We start from the raw sequence: 20813 nt of genomic DNA on the forward strand, positions 1-20813 counted from the left end.
TTGTGTACCTGTCTTCATAGCAGCATTACTCACAATAGCCAAAAGGTGGAAAAAACCCAAATGTCCATCAACAGATGAATGGATAAACAAAACGTGGCATATATGCATATGTTGTAGCATGTACCAGAATTTCCTTCCTTTTTAAGGCTGAGTGGTATTCCTCTGTCTGCGTATGTATAGACAGTGGAATATTACTCAGCCTTAAAAAAGAAAGGAAATTCTGATACATGCTACACCATGATGAACCTTGAGGACATTACGCTAACAGACATAAGCCAGTCACAAAAAGGCAAATACCATATGATTCCACTCATGTGAAGTACTTAGTCATCAAATTCATGGAGACAGAGAGTAGAATAGTGGGTGCCAGGGGCTGGGGGAAGGGAGTCATGAGTAATTATTGTTTAATGGGTACAGAGTTTCAGATTGGGAAGATGAAAAGTTCTGGAGATAAATGGTGGTGATGATTGCTCAACAATATTAATGTACTTAATGCTACTAACCTGTACATTTAAAAATGGTTGAAATGGTAAATTCTATGTTATATTTTACCAGAAAAGAAAAACCTTAAAAAGAGAGGAGTTTCTATAATACCTACACACACCATGACAGCTTCCAGATAGAAGGCAATGTCAGTAAGGATTTGGCACTGCCTAGTCCAGCAAAACATGTAAGAACAGTTTAAGCAAAGAATAGGAAGAAGAAATACCTAATCTTTATGCTTTAAAACCAGTTCTAATACATAGGAAATTTTTAACAGAATCACTTCACGTTCTTCAAAGTACCTAATGAATTTTTCTAATGGCTCACAGGAAAAAACATATAGGGCCCTAGTGTGCCCATTTCATAGTGAGATTAGGTGTTCTGCTAAAAACCACAAAGTGAGTTCCAGCAAGAGAAATAAAAAAGCCTATGGTTTAGCTTTTAGAACATCTTGTGCTAATAAAACCCAATAAGCAAAGAAATCCCATAATTAAGTTGGACTTGTAACCTGAGAAGTACCACAAGCCAACAAAATAAAAAGGACACACCCTTTTACATGGAACTACTCCATAAATGTTGGAGATATGTGAGTTCATACAGGAAGGGGAGGGGAGCGGGCAGGGTCGGTGGGGAATACCTTCTTAGTGCCAGGCACTTGTAAGGGGTTCAGAAAGACACGGTACATGCCCTTGAGTGCCATAGGTAGTCTTCAAAAGATGCACATCAGCTTCCTCCCTTGAAATAGTCCTTCAGCTTTTTGCCAAGTGTCAGCTAAAAGGTCTTCTCCCTGAAGAGGCTTTTCCTTCATTACTCTAAAGCTACCTGAGAGTAGTTACCTTTCCTTTCTTTACAGCACTTTTCACAGTCTTTATCATTATTATTATTTATGTGATTATGATATTTAGTTATTATTATTTTCTCACATGCACACTTAGAATGTAAGGTCCATAAGTAAAGAAATCATGTCTGTCTTCTTCACCAACGTACTCTCGGTGACCAGCACAGTATATGACAACTGGAGGCACTCAAATACTTATTGAATAAATGAAACTAGAACTGTAACCTGGATAAGCTTCCTGATAACCAACATTTCCACAGACTAGTCAGCTCTGAATCCCCAGATTTGGCTCCCCTAGTTATGAAGGTGTATACTGTGTACTCACCTCTACCTGAGTAACATTGATGACCAGCACCACCACCATCAACACTGCAAGCAAACAGCAGAAAAGCCGTAGTTTGAAGAAACTGGTCCACATTGTCTGGCAGCGTCTTGATCACCCATGGCCAACACCATGCTACCTTCACTCCTCAAAACTCCATGTCTTTGTTTTTCTGAGCTGCAGATGAACTTTCAGTTTAATTTGCTTCTATCCTGCTAGTTGTAGCCTTAAGAGTTCTTTATGTAGAGAACAGTCTGCAGTTGATTCAAAAATCACATTTTTCTTCAAAGAACTCCTTCAAAAGGGGGAAATAAGAGAACATCACCAATTGCAATAGATGGGTGGGGTGAGAGGAAAAACACATTTCCTCTTCCTTAACCTTACCTAAAGCCAAAAGACAGGAGGAGAAAGGAAAGAGCCAGAGCTCAGTACTATCTAGTCCATTTCCAGACAATCTCCTCAAAGTTTCCTTTCCCAATCCCAGGCTTCTATGTAAATACAATAATATTTGCCCTGGGCTGTCTGGTTAGCTCAGTTGGTTATATAGCACAATGTTGATAACACCAAGGTCAAGGGTTCAAATCCCCATAAGGGTTCAGCCCAGCCACCAAAAATAATAATAATAATATTTGCCCTATTACCTATTTAGGTTTTAAGTTTTAAAAGAGCAAAGAAGAATATCTTCAAACTCAGAAACTGCAAAATAAAAATAATAGTTAAATTTCTACAGAGATCTAAGCAAATAAAATCGCTTCCTTCTCTTATGGATTAAGTTAGATAGCATTACTATATTAATTATTTAAAGAGCATAAAGAGAAAACGTTGTGGGTTTTGTTTTGTTTTTCTGGTGGCTAGCCAGCATAGGGATCCAAACCCTTAACCTTGGTGTTATAAACCCTGTGTTTTTATGAAGAGCTCTGGGTTATCATGCAAACCGTCCTGACATTCTCTGGAAAACTAGGAGTGCTACCTCTCTATATGGAGGACACAGGAAATACCCTTTGTGTTTCAAGCGCCCCCACCATATATGTGGTCCTGGTGTTCTCTTAGCTGAGTAACAAGGCACAGGAGGAAAGACACCTGCCCTGAAGATGTAGAGGAGGAAAGTTAAGCTTCAGGAGTGGATAACAGGATCCCCAAATCCTTCATCACACCTGCTAGAGGCAGAAGATTTCAGAGTTGGCCATTCCTAACTGTTCTGCCACGTAACAAATTAAAATGCTCTCCCCAGTTGTTATTTGATATAGGTAAACACAGAAGGTCCTAATATTTTGTTACCAGAGAAGCTTTCTGATGGAGTTTGAATGTGTTGTCCCCACCAAAACTCATGGAAATCTGATCCCCAATGTGGCAGTGCTGGAAGCTGTTTGAGTCATGGGGGTGGATCCCTCATGAATGGATCAGTGCTCTCCCTAGGTGGGGGGAGTAATGAGTGAGTTCTCGCTCTATTAGTTTCCACAAGAGCTGGTTGTTTAAAAGACCCTGGCACCTCCTCTCTCTCTCTTGCTTCCTCTAGCCATGTGATCTGCTTGTGCCAGCTGCCTGCAGCTCTCCGCCATGAGTAGAAGCAGCCTGAGGCCTGTGCCAGATGCAGCTGTCCCAGAATCATAAGCCAAATAAACCTGTTCTTTATAAATTACCCAGTTCTTTATAAATTACCCAGGTATTTCTGTTATAGCAACACAGACTAATACACTTTCCTGGAGGGCAGCGTATAGAGGTAAAGTGGAAAGGGTACATAATCAAGGTGCAGAATATCTCAGAATAGCTCAACTGCATCAACACTCCCCTCACCTTTGAGTTGAACCTGGCACCCCCCATTCTTTCACTCCTCCACTCCACCTCTCTGAACCATTTCCACACAACAATAGCCATGCCAACCCTATCCCAGCCCAGCCACAAAAAGCAGACAAGATTGAGCTATGCCAACATGCTCTCCATCCTCAGAATTCCCATAGCAATTTTTATTGTTATTTTCACTTTTTACCTGATTTCTATTTGTACGTATTTCTTGTCTCCAACTAGATTATACCAATTATGACTATATAAAAAAAAATGCAGAGGAATGAAATTAGACCTCTATCTCTCACTACGTATAAAAATCAACTCAAAATGGGTCAGACTTAAATGTAAGATCCAAAACTATGAAACTAGTAGAAAAAAACATAAGGGAAACACTTCATGACACTGGTGTGAGCAAGGATTTTTTAAATAAGACCTCAAAAGCACAAGCAGTTAGAGCAAAAATAGACAAATGAGACTACATCAACTAAAAAGCTTCTGCACAGCAAAGGAAACAATCACCAGAGTGAAGAGACAACCTATAGAATAGGAGAAAATATTTGCAAACTACACATCTGACAAGGGGTTAATATCCAGCATATATAAAGAACTCAAACAACTCAATAGCAAAAAAACAAATAATATGATTAAAAAATGGGCAAAAGATCTGAGTAGACATTTTTCAAAAGCTGACATACAAAAGGCCAATAGGTATATGAAAAAATGCTCAACATCACTAATCATCAAGGAAATGCAGATCAAAACCACAGTGAGTTGTCATCTCACCCCAGTTAGAATGGCTATTATCAAAAAGACACAAAATAACAAGGGCTGGCCCATGGCTCACTTGGGAGAGTGTGGTGCTGACAACACCAAGGCCACGGGTTCACATCCCCTTACTGGTCATCTTTAAAAAAAAAAAAAAAAAAAAGACAAATACAACAAATGCTGGCAAGGATGTGAAGAAAGGGGAATTCTTATACACTGTTGGTGGGAATGTAAATTAGTACAGCCTCTATAAAAAACAGTATAGAGGTTCCTCAAAAAATTAAAAATAGAACTCCCATATGACCCAGAATTCCACTACTGGAAATATATCTAAAGGAAACAAAATCAGTATGTCAAAGAGATATCTGCACGCCCATGTTTATTACAGCACTATTTACAATAGCCAAGATATGGAATCATCAACAGATGAATGGATAAAGAAAATTTACACAAAGGATACTATTTAGCCATTTTAAAAAAGAATGAAATCCTGTCATTTGCAGCAATACGGATAGAACTGGAGATCATTATGTTAAGTGAAGTGAGCCAGGCACAGAAAGACAAATACTGCATGATCTCACTCATTTGCGGAATCTAAAAATGTTGATCTCATAGAAGTAAAGAGTAGAGTTGTGGTTGCCAGAGACTGCTGGGGGGGGGGGGAGGGTTGATCAGTGAGTACAAAGTTACAGTAGAATTGGAAGAATAAGTTCTAGTGTCTCAATTCATAGTAGGGGTGACTAAGGTTAACAGCAATATATTATATATTTCAAAACAGCAAGAAAAGTCGTTTTTGAAAGCTCTCGCCACTAAGAAATGATAAAGGTCTGAGGTGATGGATATGCCAATTACCCTGATTCGACTATTACACATCATGTATATGTACTGAAATGTCACACTGTACCTCCATAAACATGTATGATTATTATGTATCAATTAAAAATGAAATAAATAAAAAAATAAACCCAGAAACCATGTATCAGGAAAAAAAAACAACTTAAGGATAATATATCATACTTTTTTGATTCCCTCACAATACTTAGCTCTTTACATGGTACACTCTGATTCAACAATCCATGCAACAAATAATTGTAGAGGCCTACCGACTGTTCCACACACTATACTAAGTGCCAGAAATTCTCCTTGAAAAGTTTATATTCATATTTGACAAGTGGTAGTTCCCTCCCTAAAGAGGAATAAATCCACCATTCCTGGCCACCCCCACAGGGATGCCAGGCACTGTGAAAGACTGTACTTAACCATCTTATGGCTCCCCAACACCGCCCTTCTCCAATGCACAGCCATCCGCCCATCCTGAAGTGCCTGTAGACTCTGGGAAGGAAAGGCTATGAAACAGAGAATAACTCTGTCATCAGGACCCCAAATGTTCTGCTACAGAAATCCTTCTCAAAGAATTGACCATAAAAATCATAGGTTTCCTTGATGGCCAGAGAGGGAGAAGACCAAAGATGATATTCCACACTTATGTAGCTGCACCATGGGCAGGCTTGGTCTGTGGATTGTGTGGATGCCAGACTCCAAAGCTAAAGGACTGCAGGGCTACAGGCAGCAATGCAAGAAGCCTCTCATGGCTAGACACTTCTATTGACAACATTATAGAGGGCCATGCCAAGAAAAGACCTGCCTTTCTGCTATAAACAAGTAGATCACTGACATTTGAGAGACCCATTTGAACATCTAAGTAGATACTACCTGAGGCACACTAGAAAGACCTCTCTTTGCAAAGACATATACTGTACTAAAATGTTAACAGTTATCACCTCTGGGCAGTTTCTGTTTTCTCCTTTACCTACGTGCCCAAATTTTTCACCAGGAAATTAAAATCACAAATATAAAGAATAAAGCTGATTTCTAAAAGTAAAAATTAATGAGACATAAGGAGAAACAAGGCATTAAATCATATTTGGGGGAAAAAATTCAATTTAAAATGAAAGATTTCTAAGTGAAAGAAGAAACCTGTAACAGGTTTCTGTTATTAACCTACAAATATGAAATCTAGGCATTATAACAAGAAAGCTATTTGCAAAGACAGGAGGAAAATATCATCTAGTATGTCAGACTGCCTTAGAATCAAGGAAGAACAATAGTGCTGGATGGGAATGACTCTAGAAAAAAGTTTCTAAGTTGAACCAAAAAAATAAGAATATAGAATTCAATCTAACTTACCTTTTTTGTAAATATCCCAAGAACTGGTGCTTATTGGAACTAAGAAATTAGAGTTTACATCTAACTTTCCTTCCAGCATGAAATCCTGAACTCAGGCAATCATGACTAGCGGCCTTATTCTTTTCTTGCCACATTCAAAATACACATTGATGTTTTTTCATTTTTATACCATTCTTCCTATCGCAACAGAAATAAGCACATTTATATCAATAAAGGTTAAAGAAACTGAAAATGTAGTAAAGGAAAACATATTGGAAATTAAGAGTACACTTTTGTAGACAGAGAGGTATACATAAATTTGCATACAATATAGTGGGAGGAGTAGGGATATGACCATTTCTTTTTCGTACTTATAAACAGAAACTGGCTATTTATATACATTAACTTGAACCTAGCAAGTCACTCTCAGAACTTGGCTAAAGGTCAAAACTTTAAACATAACAATGTAACTGAAAAAAATATAAACCAAAGATAAAAGCTCCAAATGTTATTTTTATTAAAGACTAGAATAAGTGTAGTTCAATGATCCATCCTCCCACTATAAAAAACAAGAGGTATCTACATAGATCTAAAAGTTATGATTCAAGGAATCTAAACTTGAGTGGTCTTGTTTTCAAATCTTTATGAAGTAACAGACCACCACATACCTAATGCTTTATTTTTATGTGCAAAGGACAAGCAAAAAGTAAAATGCATGATCTGTCTTGCAAGTTGGAGCCTAGAATTTGTTAGGGCTGTTTCTGCCAAATTTTGATTAAGACTACTTCTAAGTCTAAGACATTTACTGGACAATCTAACTTCCTTATGGCCTGTGGCAACAACCCTAGACTGCCATTAGGTACCCGACTTCCAACTGCCATCTCACAAGTGAATTACAAAATGGCTGTTTACATTACTTGGAATTACAACTGTCAGCAAACAAATAAAATACCTTAGTTCAGTACTAAACAAAGAAAATTAGACAGGAGCTAATGTTCTCAGGCAAATATTTCACAACCACACATATCCAGTTTTGGGGACAGTCCCCACCCTAAATACTCTGACTTGCTATCCACATAAATATAATTGTACTACTAGTCAGAGCAAGTGTCTGAAATTTTAATTCAGAATATATGGTCCTCTGCATAGGAGACAAAAAGCAGGGGTACATGGAACATATCCAAGCTTAAATGTTTATATTTCAAACTTTCCAAAGAGCAGCTGTATTTCATAGGGCGCTAAGTAAGACCATAAAACGTAAGGCAGGATCTGCACAAAGAACTGGAGACCCATCCAACAACATGAAGATGACAGGTCAACCAAATAAGGTCAATCCTTGAACAAAGATGAAGCAAGGACAGTGGTCTGCAGGACCTGCTTCTGTAGATTCCGTTTCCCCTTCGCGTACCCCCACCCTACATGCCCAAAGTGCTGAATCACTCAGATCTTCCCTCACCCTTCTACCAAAGCAGAACCCCATGCACTCATGGAGATTACATGGCGGGTGGAGAAGTAATCATGAAGCAGCTAAGTAAGTCATATAGTACTAAGTGCTATAAGAAAAAAAAACAGGGCACGGTGATAGTTCCTGGTCCTCAACCCTGCATGCACATTAATAGTCATTGTGGAAGCTTTCAGAAATATTAATGCCTGGGCCCCGCCAACCAATTAAATTAGAAGCTGTGGGAATAGGACCCAAGAAACAGCTTTTTTAAAAAGGCCCCAGATGATTATAATATACAGGCAAGTAAGAGAACCAACAGTATAGGGTCGCCAGGCTGTGTTATTTTTATCATTTGGTAAGGCACGGCCTTTCTGAAATAATGTTTGAATTGTAACCTACATTGTTCCCTCAGGACAACCCGATTCCGGGATAAGGGGAACAGCCAACCCCACTTCAGTGATCTGTTCCTTCGTTTCCTTTCTCAGTAACAAATAACAGTATTTTATCAGCCCAGGAGAGACTGTGAGGATAAAAGACACAGAGAGAAGACACTAAATAGTCAAAGGAAAGCAGATTCCAAACACAATGGAGAAATAGCATGCTGCTGCCTCCACGACGTGGAATCAGACAATTAATAATCAGGGTCTGGGAGCCCCGCCAGCTTCAAACACACCCCGATGTTCCAAAGGATAATTAACTGCAGCGAGGAGGAGGCCCACCAGAGCAGTGTGATTCTTTACCTTTAGGATACATGGCAACAGTCCTTTAGAGTGAAACATGAAAAAGCAAGGAAAAATTCACAAAGACGATTTCACACAAATGTCTAAATCCTGCCTGAGAATCCCTCTTAGCACCACCCTAGTAGCCTCTGACCAGGCACAGATAGGCGACAGACCAAGGTCTCCACATCACATCCTGTAAAGTCACACTAGTTTTTCCCCAAGTGACCTGAATCTGATGTCCCAAAACGGCAGCTCAGTAAGGCCAGAATCCGCCAGCCAAGAGGCAGCTGGTGCCCAGAGTAGCGATGAGACAAGAGACCGAAGCTGGGCGGGGAGGCGTCGCCAAGTGCCCTGCACCGGGTTAGTGGAGGTGCCAGGCGGAGAGGGATCCTCAGCTGCGGCTCCAAGGTCCGGTCTCCGCCAAGTTCCGGTGTTGCAGCAAGTCCAGGAAACTAAGGATGGAGATGCCCGCACCCAGCTCAGACCCTTATCAGTCGGTAAGGGACCTGCCACAGCTCCGGCTCCTCGGGTCCGAGGCTGCGGCAGCCGTGGCTCCCACCCTGCCTTCGAACAGAGCCTTACCTCCCTAGCCCCAGCGCCCCCAGCCCGGACCCCCGCGGCTGCACCTCCGCCGCAGCGGGCGGGGGACTAGCGAGCCTGCGCGAGCGGAGGGGGGCTTCGCAGCCCAGGGCGCGTGAGGAGCCGGGCAATGGGCCCCCGCCCGGCATCCGCACACAGCTTGCAGCGCCGCACTCACCTCCGCGCTGCGTCGCCCGCCGTTCGCTCTTTGCGGCCAGGGATCGGACGCCCCAGCCCTGGCAGCTGCACCAGGCCCTGGCCCCCGGCTTCCTGACCCCGCTACGTCTCCTCACTCCAGAACCCCGGCTACGATTGGTCGAGCTCCGGGAGGGGCGGGCCGAAGACGTTGACTGACAGCCGCGCGCACGCAGATGAGAGTCGAGAGGCCGGGACGCGGAGTGGGCGCCCCTCGCGCTCGGCCCCGCCGGGCTCCTAGGTGCTACGTAACCCTGCAGCCCTCGGCCTCCGGCCTGAGGGACGGCCCCTCCCGCGAACCACTGCACCGTGATTTTTGGGCATCAGCGCTCACCTGGGAGCATCCGCCTCAAGCCTTTTCTCTTCTCAGCGAAATTGACCGCAACCGGAGATGGCCCTACTCGAGCTGTCTCTCCTCTGCGGGAGTGGAGTTTATCTTTCTTTGTACCGTAGAATACAATTTGCCAAGCACGAACACGGAGATGGCAGGTCCTTGAATCTTTCCTTGCTTTGAAATTGGTCGATTACTTCTACTCGCCTTTGAAACAGCCCCGGTCCTTTTACTCTCACTGTACATGACGTGGGTCACCAGGCAAAAATGCCAGAATACTCTCCCCGCCTCTACCCCCAATTCTGGATTATCCTACCTGGACATTCTTCTAATTGGTAAAACGTCGGTAGCAGTTACCTGAAATCCAGGAACTGAGAGGAGTCTTTAGTGGACTTGGTCAAAAAGACGAAAGGGATCGCTGGCTGCTCTGTGCTTCAGTGCTCATCAGAGCGCAGTGGCGTTAACCCAATTTATTCGAGCGAAACACAGGCCCAAAAAGTAGTCCTGCCCCCAGACTATTATCTCTAGGTTGAAGAAGAAGAATTAATATAAATTACAACCGACATTAATTATCTTTATATTTATTGACCACAATGGACTCTTTGTGCTCATTCAGATGCTTATGTGGCAGGTCTACATGCATGGGTAACCAGACCCATGAATGGAATAAGGGGAAGTTCTGCCATAGGGACAGTCTTTTCTGGAGTAACCATTTCATTCTCATTCTTGCTCCAAGAAATACAGTTTCTAGGGCCTTTTGTAGTCATAAAAGGTGGTTTCCATGCCTCTGTGTCTATCGAAAAGGAGTCCCATATGCCAGACTTCTGCTCTAATTAAGGTTTAGCTCACAGTAGGTAGACCCCCCAGCCACCCATCCTTCACAGTTTGGCTGTCTAGCAAGTGACAAATACTTAAGAGAGGACATGATGACTTCTAGGTCATGGTTTTGGACCTCATTAACACTATTTTCCCCCAAGCACTCGTAACTCTGAGACATTTGAGTGATCTTGCATATATTTTTTAGTCATAGCCAGAAACAGGAGAAATCCGGATCAGAGAGGCATGTCCATCACTACCAGATTCTTAAAAGATTTCTCACTGCAAAGTCACCACACTCCCACCTCAGTACATCCAATGCAGAATACTACAGTGCAAAGAATATGTGCTTTAGATCCCAGCCTGCCCGAGTCTGGACCACAGCTTTGCCTCTTACTAGCAGTGCCGTTCTAGGCAAATTACTTAACTTCTCTGAGTTCATTTCCTCTACTGTAAATTAAGGGCAACACCACTATCACTTAGGAATAGTACCTAGCCCAATGTCCCAAATCTCTTCCTCTTGAATTCCCTATCTCAGGTTATGACATAGCATAAGGAATTTCTGAATATTGCATTTATGATAATCTCTCCTTTAGAGCAAATAAAAGAAAAAAGAAAAAACCAGGAATATACAGTTTATATTATAATATGAAACTCAAGGAACTAGTCGTTTCTGACCTGTCTACAAAAATGATTTAGATGCTAATATTACTAAACTATTTTTCTAAGCAAAACAAAGCATGGATCTTAAGGGTAACTAAGTAAAAGCAAATTAAGCCCCCCCCCCTTTTTTTTTGGTATGTCTTCTTTTGAGAAATGCCTGTTTAGGTCCCTTGCCTATTTTTAAATTGAGTTAATTATTTTCTTAATATAGAGGAGTTCCTTATATATTTTGGATATTAATTACTTATCAGATGTATAGATCTAATGTACAACATGGTGACTAAGTTGGTAAATTCTTATTTTTCATTTGGGCAACATGATGGTGAGATTTAAAAATTTCCTGTGTGCCCGCATAGCATACACTAATCCTGTTGTATATTATACATTGAGAGGACTAATAATATTGTCTCTGTAGTACCACATCTTGGTTGTTTCCAGGTAATTTCCATATCTTGGCTAGGTTATCTACAATTAAGATGATTGCAGCAGGATATTGTTTTTGAAAAAAATTAAATTTTAAAATATTGAATGCTTCATGAATTTGCGTGTCATTCTTGTGCAGGGGCCATGCTAATCTTCTTTGTATCGTTCCAATTTTAGTATATGTGCTGTTGAAGCAAGTACTAAGCCCATTTCTGATGTAGCTAATTTGGGGTATTCACCAGCAAATCTGGCTCCATCTCTGATGGCAGAAGCTTGGGGCACAAGCACTCATAAGCCCAAGTCAGTTCCTGATTTGGTTCTTTTGCTTCCTCCCTTTGAACAAGTGACCGAAATTTGGGCCCCAAGGACTGTCAAACCACTGTTCAAAATTAAATGACTGCTGTCACTTTAGGGACCAACCACACCATTCCAAAAACACCATGGACCATGAGAGGATGCTGCCAAGGGTGAGAGAATAGAGGAGAAAGGTAGTTGGTACTGCTACTGCCTTGGTCCATGCCCTCAGATAAACATGATATTAATTTATAATATATATTTAAATATTATAAAATTAATATTTTCCTTTTTTAAATGCATAATTGATGATGGCTAATCCTACATTATGGTTTAAGGAGAAAATGAATCAATTTATCCCTCTACTCTTGATTTCTCCAGCTCACTAGTCCTCAAATCAAATTCCACTAATAAACAACACAGCATCAGTAGCTTTTTTGAAAAATAGAGATTATGAACCCTACCCTAACCTGCTGAGACAGAGTCCTAAGGGCAGAAGTATCTGAAATCTGCATTTTATAAAGTTCTCCATATTTTTAAAAGCTTTTTTTTTCAAACTGATGCAAAATATTCATTCCAAGTTAGTTATTTTATGCAGTAGTTTTCCCCTCAACAGATTTGTGATAACCACATCTTTTAAATCTGTAAACAATGTTATCAAAATAATCTTAATCTTTGAAATCTCACAAAAATTTATATTTTACAGTCCACCCTGAATATCAAGGCTGCAGGAATAACACAACATATCCTATATCCAAATATTTTACAGCCGTACCCAAAAAGGAAAAAGGAAAAAAAATGAAAACAAAAACAGAAAACCACATATGCTTGGTTAAGGGCTAAAGTTACCAGAGCAGCCAAAAATAAAATAAAATATCCAAATTTTTAGCATTAATCTAAATGATTCTAACTTCGTCACTTTGTCATTGACAATGATTGCTTGAGCATAGGGTGACTGCCCCATGGCTGGTAGTAGAAGTTGTTGCTGCAGACCAGTGTCTCTTCCTCTCTGCACTGCCAGCTCCCACCTATGCATCGCACCATATGTTCTGTGGGTGTATATATATATATATATATTTTTTTTTTTTTTAAATCTTCCCCACCACACAAACTTCTTTCTGTTAAGCAGATAACAGGGAAGAACAACACAACAAAGCTAAACAAGCCAATCACTCTCTCTTTGGGATGTGATTGTTTCCCTTGTGCATGAAGTATTTGACAATTCAAGAAAAGGAACAGGAAAAGAACAATTTCTTTTGTATATTCCCTAAACACGCATGCTGAGTTTACTGGGTCAGATTTAACTGTGAGCATTTATATGCCTAGTTTCAGGCATCATCACCTGATATTTCACTGCTACTGGTTTCCATTTCTGAGCCCTCAAACTCTGCTTTACAAGTGCTCCTCCAGGGAGAGAACAGGCTAGAACTGCACCTCTGCAAGAAGCCATTCTTTCCAAAGTCATTTCTTCTCAGCTGCTCTGTCTTCATGTAGAACTCTTTGAGTTCATTCTCTGTGACAGGAAGACAATTCTTTTCATTTTCAGGATATTCCTGCCATCCCTTTGCTTTTAATAACCTCTGTTCTGTTTCTAGAGAGTGTGAGAAGACCTCCCCTTCTTCTACTACAGGGAGAGCAAGACCATTCTGATGACAGCCTCTCCACTTTCCTTTGGTTCAGGTGAGCTATTGTCCAACAAATCCTTCAGCTTGTCACAGTCTCTGTTCTCTGAGAAGTCTCCATTGTGGTCATCCTTCAGAGTCTTCAGGAACACTCTTCCTGTCGCTGGTTCAGTAAGTCAACTTGGTTAGACAAGAGGAGGCAAACTCAATTGGAGGGGTGGTGCTGGAGGGACTCTCTTTTAGAGAACTTAGGACTGTGCCACCAGCCAGTACCACTGGTTTGGTAACAGAGAATGGACTGGTAAAAACAGACTCCCAGTTAGAGGAAATGGATCCTGATTTGTGTTCCATTCTGTTAGCTTTCCATGCATTGGGCTTGGAAGGAGGTGGTGCAGGCTTAAGAACTAGGTTCTTCTAGACACTTGGAACTATGGTTGATAATTTGTTCACATTTGCATGGTGAGATCCTGGTGAATTGAATGCAGCAGAGAAGGCAGCAGAATCCTCTTTGGAAACTTTTTGATGACTAGCATCTTGGAGGGTTGCTTGGCAGTAGGTGGGTTTTCTCACACTCCAGAAGGGGTTCCAATAGGTCTGCATTGCTGATACTTTTTGCCAGCTTCTGGATTCAAAGAAGGAAAGTCTTCCTCTTCAAACTGCAACTTTTCCACCTTCTTTCTTTTCTTCCCTAATCTCCATAGGTGGCTTTTCCTGAAAGGCACAGCCTTCCCAGAAGGGAAAGTTGCCATTCCAGTGGCAATGATTGCCTGTGCCACCACCACTACACTGGCTCATACCATCATGACCTTGAGAAGAGCCATACCAAGCAGATAGGTTCCCTGTGATTCCAGTGTGTGATCCCTTAGAGACACCGGAGTCCACAGAATTGTGGTGGAACAAGTAGGGCTGGTGCCAGGAATCTCTTTGTAGTTCGTAAGGGTCCGTTGTTAAAAAAAGCCATCAGAAGAATTATGTTAACAAAGGCTTACTCCAAATTTACCTTCTCCTTGGGATACATACTCTCTACGTTTTTCGAAGGTGGCAGTAGGTAATTTAGATGACTGTTGTGTCGAGAAATTTAGCCAAGCGGGAACGAAGTCATGCGGCACCATTTAGTTCCAGTGTCTCTTTTCAGTAAGGTGAGGCATCCAACCTCATGGCCAGGATCCCAGAGTGTAAGCTCTATGGTCTTGTTTCCCAAACTCCTTGAGTCTGCAAGCTGGATTTCCCACAAGGTTTTCTTGTTAAAAGTGTGCTACTTAAGCCTGGACAACAACATGTCTTATCATGAAACACAAAGAAGCCAGGCTCCATGTGGACCACTCTTTCAGTCCCTTCAAATGCTCATCTTAAACTGTCCAGTTCCTGACACGTTTACAAAAGGGGCAAAGGGGAAAGGAAAGGGGAACATAAAAATTATGTTACATTTAAAAAGGAGGGAAGGGGAAAGAGCTATGTCCATGTTCACCTCATTCAACTTCCTTGAGTCATGGCACTATGATGTTGCTTAAACAGGTAATACATGCACATTTGCACAGTGAGTGCAAACACTGTTCATAACAAGGTTATAGCTAGAAAGATAGGTGGGCTCACATGTGGCCAAGTGATGTCATCAAGGTCATAAATCAAAAATACATTAGGGCTAGCCCATGGCTCACTCAGGAGAGTGCAGTGCTGATAACACAAAGGCCGTGGGTTCAGATCCTATATAGGGATGGCCGGTTAGCTCAATGGCTGAGCATGGTGCTGACAACACCAAGCTAAGGGTTAAGATCCCCTTACATTATTAACATGCTGTAAAAGATCTTCCAAGCAGTCAACTCCAGTGGCAAAATATCCACATGACAAAGCCCTTAAAATACAAATCTCATTATTCTTACTCATATAACTGCTAAAAAGAGTGTGCCGTTATATAGTTATATTTGTCTTAACCTTCAAAATATAAGAACGTAAGGAATCTCATTTAAAAAAGGCTGGCTGTTTAGCTCAATTGGTTAGAGCACTGCATTGTAACATGAAGGTCATGGGTTCAGATCCCCAACTGCCAGCTGCCAAGAAAAAGAAATCTTGTTTAAAAAAAAAAACAGACAGGAACTTGATATACTTTTCCCTCCATGGAATAGCATCTTTCAAAGCAAATTTCTTGATATACAGCTCCTAAATGTATATTCCATTTCTTTGGTCTTTACTATTTATAAATTCAGAGCAAAATTAAAACAAGTAGAAGACAGGAGGTTAAAGGGTAGTCAAGGAGAAAGACAGTTCCAAAATGAGGTTTTCTTCTCTTCAGTTTTCTGTATTTCACTTGTTCTGCCACTTCCAAAAAACCGAATTGAGCTACTGGAAGGTGATGTGAAGAATCTTCTACTGCTTTGAGAGAGAAGTCACTTATTATTTTTTGATCCATTTCCGTCATTACTCAATCATTTAAAAGGCCACACAAATATATCAGTTTTGCTCCTTCCGTCCTTTACATGTGCACATCGTTGAGACCAGTACCCATTGGGCCACATGGCCTGGCTCCAGAGGCCTGCCTAAATCTTCTTATTTTAAAATTATTGCATTAGAGCTGGCCATTTAGCTCAGTTGGTTAGAGCATGGTGCTAATAATACCAAGGTCTGGCATTTCATCCTTGTACCAGCCAGAAAAAAAAAAAAAAAAAAAAAAAAAAACCTAAAATAATTTCATTAATTTTAAATATACAGAGGAGTTACAAAGAATTCCTGTATAGAAAGAGTCCCTGTATACCCTTCACTCAACTTCCCTTGAATGCTACAATTACCAAAACTAAGAAACTAACATTAATACAATACTATTAAACTATAGGTTTTATTTGGGTTTCACCGGTTGTTCTATTAATCTCCTTTCTCAGATCTAGCATCCAATCCAGGATACCATATTGCATTTAGTCATTTTGTCTCCTCGGTCTTTTCCAATCTGACAGTTTTAAGTCTTTCCTTATTTTTCAAGATTTTGAAACTTTTGAAGAATATTGGTCAGGCATTTTGTAGACTGTTCCTCAACGTAGGATTGTCTGGTGTTTACTCGTGATTAGACTGTGTTTTGTATTTGGGGAAAGAATACTGGAACAAAGTGCCCTTCCCGTTGTAACAGATCAGGAAGCATATATTAACATGATTTATCACTGGTGTTGTTAACCTTGATCACTTGGTTGAGGTGGTATCTGCTAGACTTCTTCACAACAGAGTTTCTAATTTTGACTTTCCATAATCTATTTGTTAGAAGCAAGTCACTTAGTCCAGTCCATGCTCAGGAGAGGGAAATCAAGCTTCACCTACTCAAGAAAGAAGTATCAGAAGAACTTGTGGGTATATGTTAAAATCACCATAATAATCAATACATATTTAGGGGAAGATACATTGAAGCTCTGCAAATATCCTGTTTCTCTTTAAATTTTTGCCCACTAATTTTAGCATTAATTAGTGGATCTCTGCTGTAGCAATTATTATTATGGTTTTCTAATGGTGATTTTTCTATTTCCTTCATTTCTTTTACATTTATTATTTGGACATCGTCTGTAAGAAAGATTTGTCCCTTCTCCCCCACTTATTTATTTAATGGTTTATTTACATCAGGGTGCACTTACGGATATTTATTTTATTCCTTGGATTATAATCCAATAGTATTGTTATTTTGTTGCTCAAATTGTTCTACCTTTGGCCATAGGGAAGTATTTCAGGTTGGCTCTGTGTCTTTTTGACATGTCCCATTGTTTATCACTTCCTTACTCTGACACTATGAAATGTTCTGGGCTCATTTTGTTTTTTTCATTGCCCCACCTCTGGAATCAACCATTTCTCCAAAGAGCCCTGTTTTCTTTTATTGAAGAATGGTAGAGACCAAGATCTGGGTGCTAGGTATGCTTGTTGCTACTGGAGTGTTATTCTTTCTAGGCCCTCTCAATGGACAGAGCTAGAAAATATAATTAGTATAGTAACCCATTTATAAACATACATCTATATTTACTTCCATAACTATCTGTATATAGGTTAAACATGAGTTCATATTAGTATCTCCAATCCAGCACCATAAGTTCATTCTTGCATTCCCCCTTTGCTTATTTGAAAACTTTCTCCAACAGCAATATACCTGGCTATCATTATATATACTGTAGTTACTTATTTGTTCAGTCCTAGTATACATGCAGTTACAGAATTGGTCACCTGTATCCCTGTAAGGAACAAATTTACCAACCAGAGTACAATGTTCCTGTACAGTTCTTTTTGTCTTTAGACTTACATTACTCAGCCAAAATAGTTTTCCAAAGTTACTTAGGTCATCTCCCTTTTTCCTCACCCGCTTCAAGTGAGGTTATATCATGTATTTGTAATACAGTTAGATTCATTTGTCATAGTCCACATTCCATTCTGAGATCCCCTGACATCCTAGTTGAGATTTTTTTGGTAAAATTTGCATAAAATTCAGTCTTTGTGATGTACTGTTCTATCTACTGTGGTGTACTGACAAATACATAGACATGTATCCACAACCACAACCACAGTTTCATACAGAATAGTTTAATGCCCTAAAAATTCCTATGTGCAGCTTCTTTATAGTCAATCCTTCCTCAGTCCCTGGCAAGCACTAATCTGTTTTCTCTCCCTATAGAGTTGTCTTTTCCAGAATGTCATATAAATAGAATCATACAATATATACTACGAAGATTTTGATTATCAAAACACTTGGGAATGATTATTCTTCCTAATTTGGATACTATCTGATGAGGCACCAGCACTCACTTCTCAACAAACTGGAAGTCAGCTTCAATTAGATACATTTAAAAAGGATATATCCTCTCAGCTCTATATGTTAGATTATCTAACTTTGGAAGACTCTTGTTGTGGTTCAGAAAGGTTTTCTTTTCCTTAAAGATAAATGAGAAAATACAAGAAAACCTTTGTTATCCTGCTGACGTTTTACTCCTCTCCAGAGTGTGGACTTCCACGCCCACCAATTTGAGTTGTATTTGTTTCCAAACCAGTTTATGCCACTTATAATGCTATCATAATCATATAATCACCTATTATATGAACCTTTGAAATCAAGTGTAAAAGTATAAAAAATTCAAGGAAAACAAGGTTGGGTGCTTTGGAAAGACTCAAAAGTAAATCACTTAAGACATTAAAACAACTGCTACTGAGTTAGATATGGCTAAAAAAGTATTAAAGATCAGAGGGAGAAATAATAAAAATCTAGAAGTACAGTATGCTGCATTCAGATGGCTTTATAAATACTTTTAAGTTCTCATTCCATTTTAAGGAAACCAAAAATTGAAATGGTGTATTTATACACAGAACTCCAGAGCACCTATACTCAAAAAAAAACAGTATTAAAAAAAAAAAAGACTTACACTACCTGATTTCTAGATTTAGTACAAAGCTATAGTAATGAAGAAAGTGTAGTATTGAGATATAAATAAATAAATCCATGGAACAGAAGAGAATCAAGAAACACACTCATACAAATACACAGCCAACTGGTTTTTGCAAAGGTGCCAAGGCAGTTAAATGGGGAAAGGACAATCTTTTCAATAAATAGTGCTGGACACCTGTATAATCATATGCAAAAAATAAATAAACCTCAAACTTTATCTCATACATATACAAAAGTTAATGTGAAATGGATCATAGGCTTAATGTAAGAGCTAAAACTTAAAACTTCTGGAAGAAAACATAGAAGATTAACTTAGTGGCTTTGGGTATCGCAACGATTTCTTAAATATAAAGAACACCAAGTATTTTTAAGAAATCAATACATTGGACTTTATCAAAATTTTAAACTTTTTCTCTTCAAAAAACATGATTATGAACACGAAAAGGCAACCCACAGACTAGGACAAAATATTTTAAATTCATTGAAGAATTTGTATCTAGACTACATAAAGAACACTTACAACTCAAAATAAGGAGACAAAAAACCTGATTTTTTAAATGGGCAAATTTTTTTAATACTTCACCAAACTCTGAGACACTTAACCAAAGAAGATATACAGATGTGCTCGCTTCGGCAGCACATATACTAAAATTGGAACGATACAGAGAAGATTAGCATGGCCCCTGCGCAAGTATGACACGCAAATTCGTGAAGCGTTCCATATTTAAAAAAAAAAAGAAGATATACAGATGAACAAAGAAACAAATTAAAAGATGTTCAACATCATTAGTCATTAGTGAAATGTAAATTAAAGCCACAGTGAGATACTACTATATACCTACCCACTAGAATGACCAAAATTAAAAAGAATGGCCATACCAAATGTGAGGATGCAGAAAAACTGCAACCATCCTGTGCTGCTGGTGGGAATGCAAAATGATACAACCACTTTAGGAAAAAAGTTGGTTTGGCAGTTTCTTAAAAAGTTGGACATATATACTCTATGACCCAGCCATTCCATTCCTAGGTATTTACCCAAGACAAATCAAACGTATGTCCATACAAGGACTCATCCAGAAGTGTTCATAGCAGCTTCATTTCTAATACCCGAATCTGTAAACAACCCAAATGTGCATCAGCAGATGAATGGATAAATAAATTGTGGCAAATACATACAATGGAATACTATTCAGTAATAAAAAGGAATCAGATGAATCTCAGAATAATTATGCTGAGTAAAAGAAACCAAACAAAATAGAGGGAGGAATTATGAAGTGGATGGGGAACTTTCGGGGGGTAATGGATATGTTTATTATCTTGATTGTTGTGATGGTTTTATGGGCACATAATATGTGTCAAAAGTCATCACATTGTCCATTTTAAATATGTGCAGTTTACTATATGTCAATTATATCACAATAAAGTATTTCCAAGTTTATGATATATAAATCTCAGTTTTTATAATATCCTGCTCTAACTAGCTTTTTGATTAGTCAACCAACTACAGGTACTGATTGCATCAATTGTGAGGACTCAACACTAACACATTCAGTACTCACTGTCATCACGAGCACCTGACAGTGTCATCTGTGCTCTTCAAGGGATAATATCTGCTCTTTTCTATGCAAAGAATTCCAGTGAGTATTCTGGAGGTAATGAAATCTATACTGAATAAAACTAAACTAGCATTCTTTTCACTTCATATCCATTTTCATAAGGCTAGAACTGTTTTATTATAAATTCACTTATATAATGACAATACTCTGGACCTTCCTTACTAGAGTTCTATTTGTAATTTGTTCTGAAATGTACCTACCAATTAATTACAAGCACAATGAATAACAACCATTACTACTAACCATTATAATAAACAGATGAAGTGCTCAAAAGTAGAAACCTTTTATTTAAAATCAGACTCAAATATAAATTAAATAAGTACAATACGAAATATTAAACCTTCATAAAACAAA

General features: G+C 39.3%; 1 protein-coding gene, 2 non-coding genes and 1 pseudogene across 3 annotated transcripts in view; 1 reads left to right on the top strand and 3 right to left on the bottom strand.

The window, feature by feature from the left end:
• The window catches only part of NXPE3 (neurexophilin and PC-esterase domain family member 3), a 42680-nt gene extending 33317 nt beyond the window's left edge, over positions 1-9363 (bottom strand). Inside the window, exons 1-2 of the mRNA XM_063112857.1 lie at positions 9283-9363; positions 1647-1938 (exon numbers count right to left, since the gene is read on the bottom strand). Coding sequence (XP_062968927.1) covers positions 1647-1739 — 93 coding nt within the window. The 5' untranslated portion in view covers positions 1740-1938; positions 9283-9363. The remainder of the gene's footprint in view (positions 1-1646; positions 1939-9282) is intronic.
• A 2263-nt stretch (positions 9364-11626) lies between these two features.
• On the bottom strand, positions 11627-11733 carry LOC134365104 (U6 spliceosomal RNA). The gene has a single exon (XR_010021929.1). It is a non-coding gene; the product is annotated as a U6 spliceosomal RNA (small nuclear RNA).
• Positions 11734-13154: 1421 nt separating this feature from the next.
• LOC134390580 (vasculin-like protein 1) lies at positions 13155-14560 on the bottom strand (annotated as a pseudogene).
• A 4904-nt stretch (positions 14561-19464) lies between these two features.
• Positions 19465-19571, top strand: LOC134365077 (U6 spliceosomal RNA). The gene has a single exon (XR_010021925.1). It is a non-coding gene; the product is annotated as a U6 spliceosomal RNA (small nuclear RNA).
• The last annotated feature ends 1242 nt before the right edge of the window (positions 19572-20813 follow it).

The sequence above is a fragment of the Cynocephalus volans genome, chromosome 1 (assembly GCF_027409185.1).
Source record: "Cynocephalus volans isolate mCynVol1 chromosome 1, mCynVol1.pri, whole genome shotgun sequence".
In the NCBI taxonomy this organism is placed as follows: Eukaryota; Metazoa; Chordata; class Mammalia; order Dermoptera; family Cynocephalidae; genus Cynocephalus; species Cynocephalus volans.